Source organism: Harpia harpyja, chromosome 14 (assembly GCF_026419915.1).
Source record: "Harpia harpyja isolate bHarHar1 chromosome 14, bHarHar1 primary haplotype, whole genome shotgun sequence".
Classification (NCBI taxonomy): Eukaryota; Metazoa; Chordata; class Aves; order Accipitriformes; family Accipitridae; genus Harpia; species Harpia harpyja.
This window is the reverse complement of record NC_068953.1, coordinates 30839512-30850354: the sequence shown is the minus strand read 5'-3', so window position 1 is coordinate 30850354 and position 10843 is coordinate 30839512. Positions and strand designations below refer to the sequence as shown.

At 41.6% G+C, this 10843-nt stretch overlaps 1 protein-coding gene across 1 annotated transcript; it reads left to right on the top strand.

Annotated features, from left to right (window-relative positions):
- Nucleotides 1–1060: 1060 nt before the first annotated feature.
- On the top strand, nucleotides 1061–10750 carry MNS1 (meiosis specific nuclear structural 1). The gene is made up of 9 exons (XM_052807281.1): nucleotides 1061–1270; nucleotides 1532–1659; nucleotides 3528–3630; nucleotides 4468–4697; nucleotides 5431–5647; nucleotides 5726–5833; nucleotides 7362–7619; nucleotides 8440–8565; nucleotides 10256–10750. Exons 1-9 carry the CDS (start codon nucleotides 1076–1078, stop codon nucleotides 10352–10354), a joined length of 1464 nt encoding a protein of 487 aa, XP_052663241.1. The 5' UTR covers nucleotides 1061–1075; the 3' UTR covers nucleotides 10355–10750.
- The last annotated feature ends 93 nt before the right edge of the window (nucleotides 10751–10843 follow it).

Below are 10843 nucleotides of genomic sequence, written 5' to 3'. Positions count from 1 at the left end.
ATAAATATATAGATATAGGTATATTTAGCGCAGAATCAATAGGAACATAGAGACTACTTCTTACCTAAGTCTGAGGTGTTCTTCTCTTGAGCTTTATTCATTTTAATTTTATAAAGTAGGTGACATTAATGAATTTTCAGTACTACTTTGAATAAGCTTAAATGTTTTCAGTTTCACATAACTGTAGAAAGGAAAATAAAGGTGAGAAAAGTGGTACAAGTGGGTGGGCAGAGTTTGTGAAATTGGATGCCAGAATGTTGATTTCCTTCCTTGGAGCAAAGCTAGTCCAGAGAGACTCTCTGGAGTGAGCAGCTGTGCTCTGTGTAAGATCTGCCTCAGGAAAAATCTAAGGGCCGGGTTTTCCTTTTGCCTAGCAGGTCTAAATAAGGTGTACTATATAACAAGCAGCCTTACCAAAATCATGTAGAATTATGTACTTTGGTGATGTTCATGGTATGGTTTTTGATTTCTCCCCTGTGACTGTGTCCCCATACTTCTTCGGGATCCATCATGATAGTTACAAAGCAGAGAAATTCTTAATTAAATGCTGCCACCTAGGTTTTGTGGTTATAGGTGAGTGAAGTGCATTAACCTTAACTGAAAAACCGCTCTTGAATTTTTCTTTTTAACGTATTTTGGTAATTCTGTTTCTTCCAACTCCCCGTGCTCAACTTTTAGGGGTTCCTGCCTCTCCAGGGCGGGGGGGGGATGACCGCGTGTGCCAGCCACCCCGCACGGGCTGCCCCTCCTCTGGAAAACTGCCTTTACCCGCTTCCGTCACGTATGCGAACGCAGGGAAATGTGCAGCACGTACTACCCGTTTACCCTGGCTGTCGGGAGACCGAAAACCCCACGTTTTGGGTGCAGCGCCGGCCGCCCTACGAGCAGGCCTCGAACCCCCGCCCGCCCCGCCTGAGGCGGCTCCCCGTCACGTGCGAGGGCCGGGGGTGCCCTCTCGGCCAATCAGCGCGGCGGGTTTCCTCCGGAAGTTAAAACAGCTCCCCGCCCTTCCGCTCGGCTGCCCCGCTGGTTGCCATGACGGCGCGGCGCGGCGCTCCGCGGGTGGGCGAGCGAGATGGCGGCCGGGCGGGCGGGCCGCGGCGGCCCCGCGGCACCGCCTCCCTCTTGTCATCCGCAGGCGTCCCTGCAGCGGGGCGCGGGGCTGGCGGCGGCCGCGGCGGAGGCGGAGGAGCGTGGCGGGCGGCGGCGAGCTGCCAGGCTGCGGGCCGCGCTGGAGGGCGAGCGGCGGCTGGAGGAGGCCGCGCTGCGGGTAAGAGGGGCCGGCCCGGAGCCCCGCCGGCCTCTGCGTGTGTGCGTGTGTGTGCGCGAACGCAGACCCGCGTGTCCGGCCGGGTGAGGGCCGAGGAGAGGCGGTCCCGCTGTCGGGAGAGCTCCACCCGGCTCTCCCTTAGAAAGCTTTTAATCTTCAGAAATTACGTACTGACTACACAGCCTCGCGATTTGTCTGCCTCCAAATGCGCCTGCAGGTGCGCGGAGGAGAGTTGTTACGGAAATTGTTTGTTCTGATTAGGCAGAAGAGAGCAGAAAACAGAGAGCGCTGCAGCTGGAGCAAGAAGAAAGGCTGGCGGCTGAGCTGGCGAGGCTGAACCGGGAGAAACTTAAAGATGAAAAGATGAGGCAACAAGTGAGAGAGAACAGGTAACGCTTCAAAACTCTCATTATGTCACTGAACTAGCTGTTACTGTAAATCAGTCCCAACTGTGAACAGCCTGCGTATGGAAGTAGTCAGTCAGTTGCGTAGCTCCTGCTCGTTTTTTCTTGATCGCGTTTTGGACTGAACCGTAGGTGCAGTAAGATTGTAGCACGAGATGTATTCAGTCGACGGAGAGGAAGTTTTAGTATGCTAAAATCGGGTACACAATTTATTTTTTAGAATAGGCTTGTACAGCAGAGAAGATTGTAACTGGAAAGAACGCAGGAAAAGGTATATTTTGAGAAGTGCTTAGGAGAAGGCTGTGATTGGAGGGGTTGCTCCAGATATCAGTGAACACTATCAGAAAAGTGTGTTGGAGGTGAATGCGAGACAAACAAGGGGAAGGGAGGAGGTGTGACGTCTGAACAGTGTGAGGTGATCCAAGTTATGTGGAGACAAGACAGACTTTGTGAAAATTGTAGCAGAAGCAGAAAGGAATCTGACCTGGAAGGAAAAGTTATTTTAAGATCAAGGTATGTGTCGTGGTTTAAGCCCAGCTGATGAAAAGGCACCATGCACCCGCTTGCTTGCTCCCCCTCCCCTTTCCCGGCTGGACACGGTGGGATGAGGAGAAATAAAGGCAGGCTCGTGGGTCTAGTTAAGGACTGGGAGGGATCACTCCCCACTTATGGTCACGGGCAAAAGACAGGCTCAACTTGGGGAAGAAACAAAATCAATTTAATTTACTACAGGTCAGATCAAAAACAAGGATATTGGGAAGTAAAACCAAACCTTAGAACACCTTCCCCCACCCCTCCTTCCTTCCTGGCTCAACTCCACTCCCGGTTCTCTCCACCTCCTCCCCCCCCCCCCCCCCCCCCCCCCCGGCGGCGCAGGGGGACGGGGAATGGGGGTTGGGGTCAGCTCCCCACACGTCGTCTCTGCCGCTCCTTCCTCCTCAGGGGGAGGAGGACTCCTCACTCATCCCCTGCTCCGCTGTGGGGTCCCTCCCACGGGAGACAGTCCTCCACGAACTTCTCCAATGTGAGTCCTTTCTGTGGGCTGCAGTTCCTCACAAACTTCCCTGGCGTGGGTCCTTTCTGCAGGCCGATCTTCAGCCACACGCCGCTCCAGTGCGGGCTTTCCCATGGAGTCACGGCCATCTTGGGGGGCCTCCGCTCCCCCGCTCCCCTCCATGGGCTGGGGGGGACAGCCTGCCCTCTCACCACGGGCTGCAGGGGCACCAACCTCCTCAGGGGCCCCTCCTCCCCCACTGACCTCGGTATCTGCCGAGGGGTTCCTCTCACATCCCAATCCCCCTCCTCACTACCGGTTCCCCTTCTGAAATCCGTTCTCCCAGAGGCGCTACCACCATTGCTGATGGGCTCGGCCTTGGCCAGCGGTGGGCCTGACTTGGAGCCAGGGAAGCTTCTAGCAGCTTCTCACAGGAGCTGCCCCTGCGGCCCCTCTCCCACTACCAAAAAAACCAACCACACCACACAAACCCATAACGGTATGGTAAAAAGTTAATTTTACGCAAACTTTGTCAATAAGAGAAAAACTCTCTGATCCACAAAATTTTCGCTTTGAATATATGCTTATATATATATGTACACTTACACATATCTATAAGCATGCATGTTTATATAAGTACACATGTATTTATATACTTAGATGTAAAGTATGCAAAACTATTGATAGTATATGTACAAGTATAGATTTTAAAACAGCTTTTGTTTTCTGCTTTTTTATTAGAGCAGTATTTTTAATCTAAAATTGAGTTTTTCCCTGAAAAATATGTATTTTTCAATTGTGCTTAAATAGTGGTCGAAATTTCCTTTTTAGGATAAATTTCTTTTTTTTCCCCCCCCAGTCTTGAACTTCGAGAGTTAGAAAAAAAGCTAAAATCCGCTTATTTGAATAAAGAGCGAGCTGCACAGATTGCTGAAAAAGAAGCTATACAGTATGAGAAAATGGTAATTAGCTTCACAGTGCATCCCCGCACCTGTATGGATTGTGCTGAAGTTTTTTCCTTTGAAGCTGACCTTTTTATCTAAAATAGTGTTAGGTTTAAGCATTCAGTGTTTACTGAAAATATGTTTTGTGTTATGAAGGACTAGTTAGCCGGTAATAACCAGCTATAAGAAAAAGGTTTACTTTGCCATTGCAATCAAAATAGTAGTAAATTAAGCTGTATGAATGGATATAGTTTTTATTTTACTGCTTTTGTTGTACTTTTCCAAGTTAAAACTATGATATGCTTTGTACAGTAACTGCTTATGGGAGTGAGTCCTTACCTCAGAAGCAGATTGTTGAAAATGTTACTATTATTAAAAATATATCTGAATAACTTCAGAAAGAACTGTCAACTTCTATTTATGTATAGAATAATATTGGTGATCAGGCAGGTGATTCCGATTATGTTAATGTTTTATATGAAATTCAGTTTATGCAAACTGCTGTAAAGACAACACATTTATTGAAGATCTTCTACATAGTTAAATCACATTCCAGTCATTAGGCCAACGTGAGCTCATTTCACTCATGCCAAATGCTCTACTTTGTCTTCATTCAATATATAGCTTCCTTTAAGTATTGTTAGTTCTCCTCAGGTTGTTTAGCTATTGAGGGTTCTCTTCCAAGGGTTCTACTTACTGAATTAAGGTATTAAGCATGTTAAGGCACTATAGTTATAGATTGAGGTGGAAAACATTCCTTTTTTGTAATGCGGTAAATTATACTGTGTATTTTTTCATTACAAGTTGTTTTAGCAGAGTAAAAAGGAATATTGTATTGCTTTTTTTCCCCTATAGAAATGTGAGCGTGAAATAGCCCAAAAGATGAAGGAAGAGTACGAAAGGGTAATAAAAGAAGAAAGTTCTGCAGAACTGAGGCGAAACAAGGAGAAAATAATGTACCAGCAAGAATTGGAGAAACAGCTTGAAGAACAAGAGAGGAAGAAGCAGGATGCTTATGAAGAGTTTCTAAAAGAGAAACTCATGATTGATGAAATTGTAAGAAAGATCTATGAGGAAGATGAAATGTTAGTTACTTTGAATTTTTATTATTTATTAATTTAAAACAAAACAACTCTCATAATTCTGTACAGAAAACTAATTTGTGTACATTTATTTCATAGGCTAAGGCCCGTTTTAGTTTTCCTTGATCACATTTTAGTAACAAGAGACTGACTTGCGTGGATTTTGCTGTTTAAACATCAGAATGCTCTTGTTATTCCAGTCAATCTCATGTCCTGGTTCCCCAAATGTGAAATCCAGTTTATTTCAAGGAGTGCTTCCATTGGGCCCATCACGCTGGAAATGACTGCGTATCACAGATTTCTGCCTTGCTTCATGTCCCTGCCTCTTCATAAGATGTGTTGTATGCCTGTCTTATGGACAGGGATAGGAAAGGAGGTTTCTGAGGGCAGGGTGGTAGTGGGGGAAGAGTTTAGTATAAATAAATTTAGAAGATTCTGGTGCTACTGGGCTTCCTTCTTTCTGTTTTGATGGAGCATGTATAAAATGGAGTAGTAGTGAATAGCTATGTCTATAGCCTGTCCTGAAAAAAGGTGTTAGACATGAGATTCCCTTTTTGGGGGAGTTCATTAATAAGTATTTTTAATTTAGGTACCTAGTTTCCAGCTGAATGGGTAAGGAAAGTCATGTCAATCTTAGTCTCTGGAATATACTGTTAATGATGAGCATATGGTCTGTTTAATGTTACTCTGCAGTATGTTAAATAATTATTTAAACATTTTTTTCCATCTTCTATAGGGAAAAACAACTGAAGTTAGATAAAATGAGAGCAACTCAGACATATATTGAAGAATTTAAAAAAGAACAAGCTATCTGGAGGAGAAGGAAACAGGAAGAGATGGAAGAAGAACATAAGAAAATTATGGAGTTTGCCAACATTCAGCGACAAAGAGAAGAAGATTGGATGGCTAAAGTTCAAGACGCTGAGGAGAAAAAACAAAGACTTCAAAGCATGGTATCAAAAATTGAAATTGTAGAAAAAACTATTGTACATTCTTATCTTTTATTTAGAAATCTTTCCTTCTTGTAATAGATTGCCCAGAATCTGGAAAGAGAACAACAGAAGCGTGAAGAACTGGAACAAAGCCGCCAAGAGCTGTATCTGGAAGAACAAGCAGAGTCAGAAAGGAAGAAGGAGATGGTAAGTGCTGGCAGGTAGATAAACTAGTACCTGTGCATTGGGGGCTGGGGGGGAACATTTCATGTTCCCTGGACTTCTCCTGCAGATACATGTATGGATATTTTGGTACTTGTCAGATACCAGTTTTTTTTATGTGTCGTATGTATGTTATGTGTACCTGTGCATAAACTGTTAAGGGAAAATGCAAGTGGAGAGGAATATTGCAAGTTTGCCATAATTCCTGCAGAACATTTAGGTTAGCTGAGCTGGTCTGGATGAAACTTTTATAAAATAAGAATAGTAGTGTATATGCAGGAAGACATATAATTTATGGAGCACTTGTAGCTATGGGTAGACTAATCTAATTTAAACAGTCCAGATATGAAAATCTAAAGAGAAAATGAAGCCATTTTGAATTGCTGATCTAGAAAAATAAGTAATAAAGTGAATGCAGGGTACAGTATTTTACATATTCTTTCTTTGTCCCTTCACTTCTTCTGATGTCTTTGTGATGGAGCAGCGCTCCTTCAGTCTTTGGACATTGTCACTGGAGTTGTGATGCTTAAAGAACGTTTAGTGAGAGTATATCCCACGTGCAATTCCTTCTGCACCTGAGGATGCTCTTCAGAGGCCACGTAACTCCCATTTCCACAACTTTTCCTCTAACAATGCTGGCAGGGTTGTTCATGGACCAGTATGTGTTGGATTGGATTTTTTCCATGCTTTGGATTTGCTAAGTCTGCAGCATTATTTGTGACTTTGGGATGTTTTTGAGGGATTCCTTGAGCCTGTTTTGGTCAGCGAGCTGTCTCAAAGCAAAAAGCTTAATTCTGACATGGTTTTATGTGTATTAAATGAATTTGAATTGTTTTCAGTTCTGTTCTGGCACAAAGTGTCGATTTCCAACACTATTTCCTAAATGTTCTTAGTCAGACAAGTAGTTTGTATATTAGCTTAGTTTTTGGAGGGAAAATTCTGTCCTTTGAGTTTCCTTTGCCATTCCTAATGTATTTATGTTTTAATTTCAACCAGGAAGACAACTGACGGTTTTGAATACTCTTATGGTCCCCTTTATACATTTATTTGTCTCGTGAAGGAGAACACCAGTAACTTTTAAGTTCAGGTTTAAGCTAAGTAGGAATTAACTGCTTGCTTTTTGCATGTCCCATTTGCTTTCTCCTATAGGCCTGCCCACACTCTGTCTTATCTTGCTAATGGGTGACAAACAAAATGTAACACAGGCTGAGACAGATAACTGTTATTTTTAGAGAGTTGTTCAGGATGACTGTCTTGTTGATTCACTTCATGCTAGTGGAAAAAAATAATCTTTTGTTTTGGACTTAAATTTTGAGAATCTTGAGACATTTGCCAAACCAGTTAATGCTGGAGAGCACTGTCAGATACAGAGTGTTTGCTCCAGTTATTTATGCTAGAAGGTAACAGCTACAGTAAATTTATTCCAAGATAAATCAAGTAGATTGGCTGATGATGATCAAAATTTTCCAAAGTATGTTCAGTAGTACAGCATTTTATTAAATTTCCTTTATAGGCAGAAATTGAAAAAAGAATAAAGCAACGCCTAGACTTAAGGCAAACATATGAAGAGCAATTTGCTTTAAAGAAGGTAGTGCGACAGGCTATGCAAGAAGAGGAAGAAGCCTTCAGACAACAGATGTTGGCCAAGTTTGCAGAGGATGATCGCATTGAACAGATGAATGCTCAGAAACAAAGAATGAAACAGCTTGAACACAGAAGGGCTGTGGAAAAACTTATTGAAGACCGTCACAAACAGTTTATTGCAGATAAAGTAAGGAATTTCACATTTGCCTTTGGTTTGAGCCAAAGTGTTTCAATATGAGAATACTTCTGCTGTCGTAAGTGACAAGGCAATTGTTACTAGGGAAAGGTGACACGGGAATTGCAGAGAAATGTGCAGGGAGGAAGCGGGCCTTTGTTTTGGTCTGCTGACAAGAAAAAAGTCTTTTTAGACCTAACTTTTTTGGTAGCTCAAGAGGTTAGTCAGCAACATCCTAGACCCCTGTATACCTGACAGGATCTGCAAATATCTCTTCAGGAACAAGGGATTGGCAACACAACTGTTGTCCAGTTCAGCGTCCCTGATCAGTAACACTGATAGTGATGTGTGAGAAGGGGAAGTCCCAGCCTTGATTTTAGATTAAGTCTCTCGAGTTACCATCTGAGGAAGAAAAGGCGTAAACTGAAAACAAGTAATGAAATCCTATACTGCCGTTTTATACTTTTATAGGGTATAAATCACATGTGTAATGTAAATTGCAATTCCTAGACATCAGCATGAGAATACATGCCTATTTCTCCTTTTCCTGGATTAGAACAGTAGGGCAGGAACATTCTAACTTGTCTGAGAACCAAGAAGGAACCAGAACTTAGCTACCTTTAAAAGAGCTTTGAGTATGAGACCAAACACTTACATAGCAGACTAGCCCCATGTCTTGCCATTCAGTCTCCTGTTTTGTCTGAGTTTTTTTTCTAGTTACCAAACATATGTTGTTTAAACTTGTGTTTCTCTTTATACTGTAGTGGATATTGGTGGAAACAAGTGTTCACAGAGCTGAAAATGAACAGTTACAAAAACTTGTTTATTGTAGGAGCATGAACTTGAAGAAAGACAGTTAGAGGAGAGAAGGCAAGAAAACATCTGTGCAATTGTTGAAGAAGAGAGACAGAAACTCTTGAAAGAGCATGCATCCAAATTATTGGGTTATCTTCCTCGAGTAAGTGAACTGTATTTTAAATGCTTTAAATGTTTGTCCTATAAATCAGTTTTCTCTTGGATAGTTTAAGTGAAGTTGCAGAACTCTGTGAATTCCTGGAGTCAGTGAGTGTCCTTATTGTGCCAGCTCTCCTGTGCTCACCTTTTCCTTTTTTCTTTCTGACTTGGGAAGCAATTTACAGAAAAATTCTTTCTGTATGAGGGGCTTTGGGCTCTGCTGCAATATTGGTGCCTTGTACACACAGAACTTGCTGAAAGCTTTTGCGACACTTTGCACATCCAGTTTTTGGAATCTGGCATCCACGTTATAAAGCAGGGTTTTTTTAGCTAGAAAGGGGTCCCCCATATCTTGAAGCCCATTTCCACCAGATTTCTCCCTTGGAGTTTTGGGAGCAATTTCTTAATGTATTGGCTGTCTTCTGAGTCTTCTGTTACCATGGAAACAAGGCTTCCTTTCTGTGGCAGTGCAATAAACTGCAGTGCTTACAGAAGCATTTCAAAGCTCGCTCTGTTCATCCTTGTGTTTTTAAAAGTTAAAAAGATGGAAGGAATTACTGTAATACAAAAAAATTATGATTTATTTTGTATTATACTTCATAATTGGAAAGACAACCTGATGGTACACAAATGAATCGAGAGCTGCTTTAGGGATGTAAAAATGCATTAACAGTAGGGTGGGAATTATCCAACTGTTTGAAGAAATTCTTTTCTGTAATACTGGAAAACATTGTAAATATAGCAGAGTATAATTTTTATTCAAATATTAATATGCTGATTTGGTGCATGAATTTGTAAAATCTGGAGTTACTTTCTAATATAGATTCAATTAAAGGATAACTCAAATTGGCAATATTTTGACATAGTTTTCTGGTTTGGATTTACCGTTGTTGGAAGTCTTGGCTATTTCAGAGTGTCTGCAGCTCATCATACCTGTTCCATGGTACTGATGTTCTACTTTGTTCCTTTTCTCTGCTTCAACACTGTGTCTGAATCGTGTGGTCATACATCGTGTTACTTCACTCAAAATGGTTAAATAGAAAAGGGCTACCTAATTCTAAAGTCTCCAATATAAATGCAATTTGTAATTTTTTTTTTCTAAATGCTGCAACGTATGTTGTGTGGGTCGTACACATTTTTAGCTCTAAAATTAATTTAGAATTAGTTAAGATATTTAGATTTCTGGGTTCCCCTGCTTCCCTTCCACAAAACATAGTTTCTGATTAAGTTGCTCAGTATCAGTTGGTTTCCAAAATAATTTCTCTGTATGGGCTAATTTCAACACAACTGGAGGTGGAGATAGAGCCCCACCCCAGCCAGTGCCTCTTTTCAATGCAGTTGCTCAATTTTACTAAACCTGCACCTGTGCTGTGCTGAATATAATCACTTTTATTAGAAAGAGAATGCAGATGGATGTTGTCTTTTGTACAGTGCTCATGTTGGAATCTTTACAGGGTTCTCATCATCATTTGCGTGAAGAAAAGAGGCAGTTGTAGGTTAGCACCAAGTACACCAATTTGAAACTCATCTGTTGAAGTTTTGTTATGGTTTTCAGGGCTGTTTGTTTTAAAGGTAACACCGATACTGTAGATACAAGCTATTACATTCACTTCCATAGAAAATTTGAGAGATCCGTATTAATCTCTCTACTTTGTTCTGCCTTCTGATATGTGGTTTTTTTCCCCTTATTGTAGGGAATACTCAAAGACGAAGATGACATTAACATGCTTGGAGAGGAATTTAGATTGGCTTATCAGAAGAGAAGAGGTAATGCATTTTCAGAAAAGAGCTGAAATTTCCCCCATCTCATCTCCTGGTTTGCCACTAGGTGTCATCTGATTTCTAATGAAAATTTCCATTTGCTGTGAGCAGTGAGGAACTCCTTTTTCATATCATAAAAAGTCTCCATTTTAAGACTGGAGTTCTAAACTGCTAAGCAGTTAGTTTTATTTAAGTGTATGTTGTACTTGCATTTTTCCTCAATAAACTGTTACGGACTTCTCAATTATTCTCAGTTAGTGATGTAGCAATGTTAAAAATTTCTCTAGCAACTCTGCAGAAACCTAAGCTAGCGTAAATTCACATGTGTATTTCAGTATGGACTATAAGATTCTCTTAATGCACTATTTCTGGTTGTAATTTAAAGATGTACCTGCACTGGCATTACACTATTAAAATACTAATCTAAATGTAGTTTGTCTCATCTCAAAGGGGTAGGGCCGAGTTACTTGTTTCACTGTTAGTTCATGTTACTTTGCTGGTAGGATCTAAGCAGAGACATT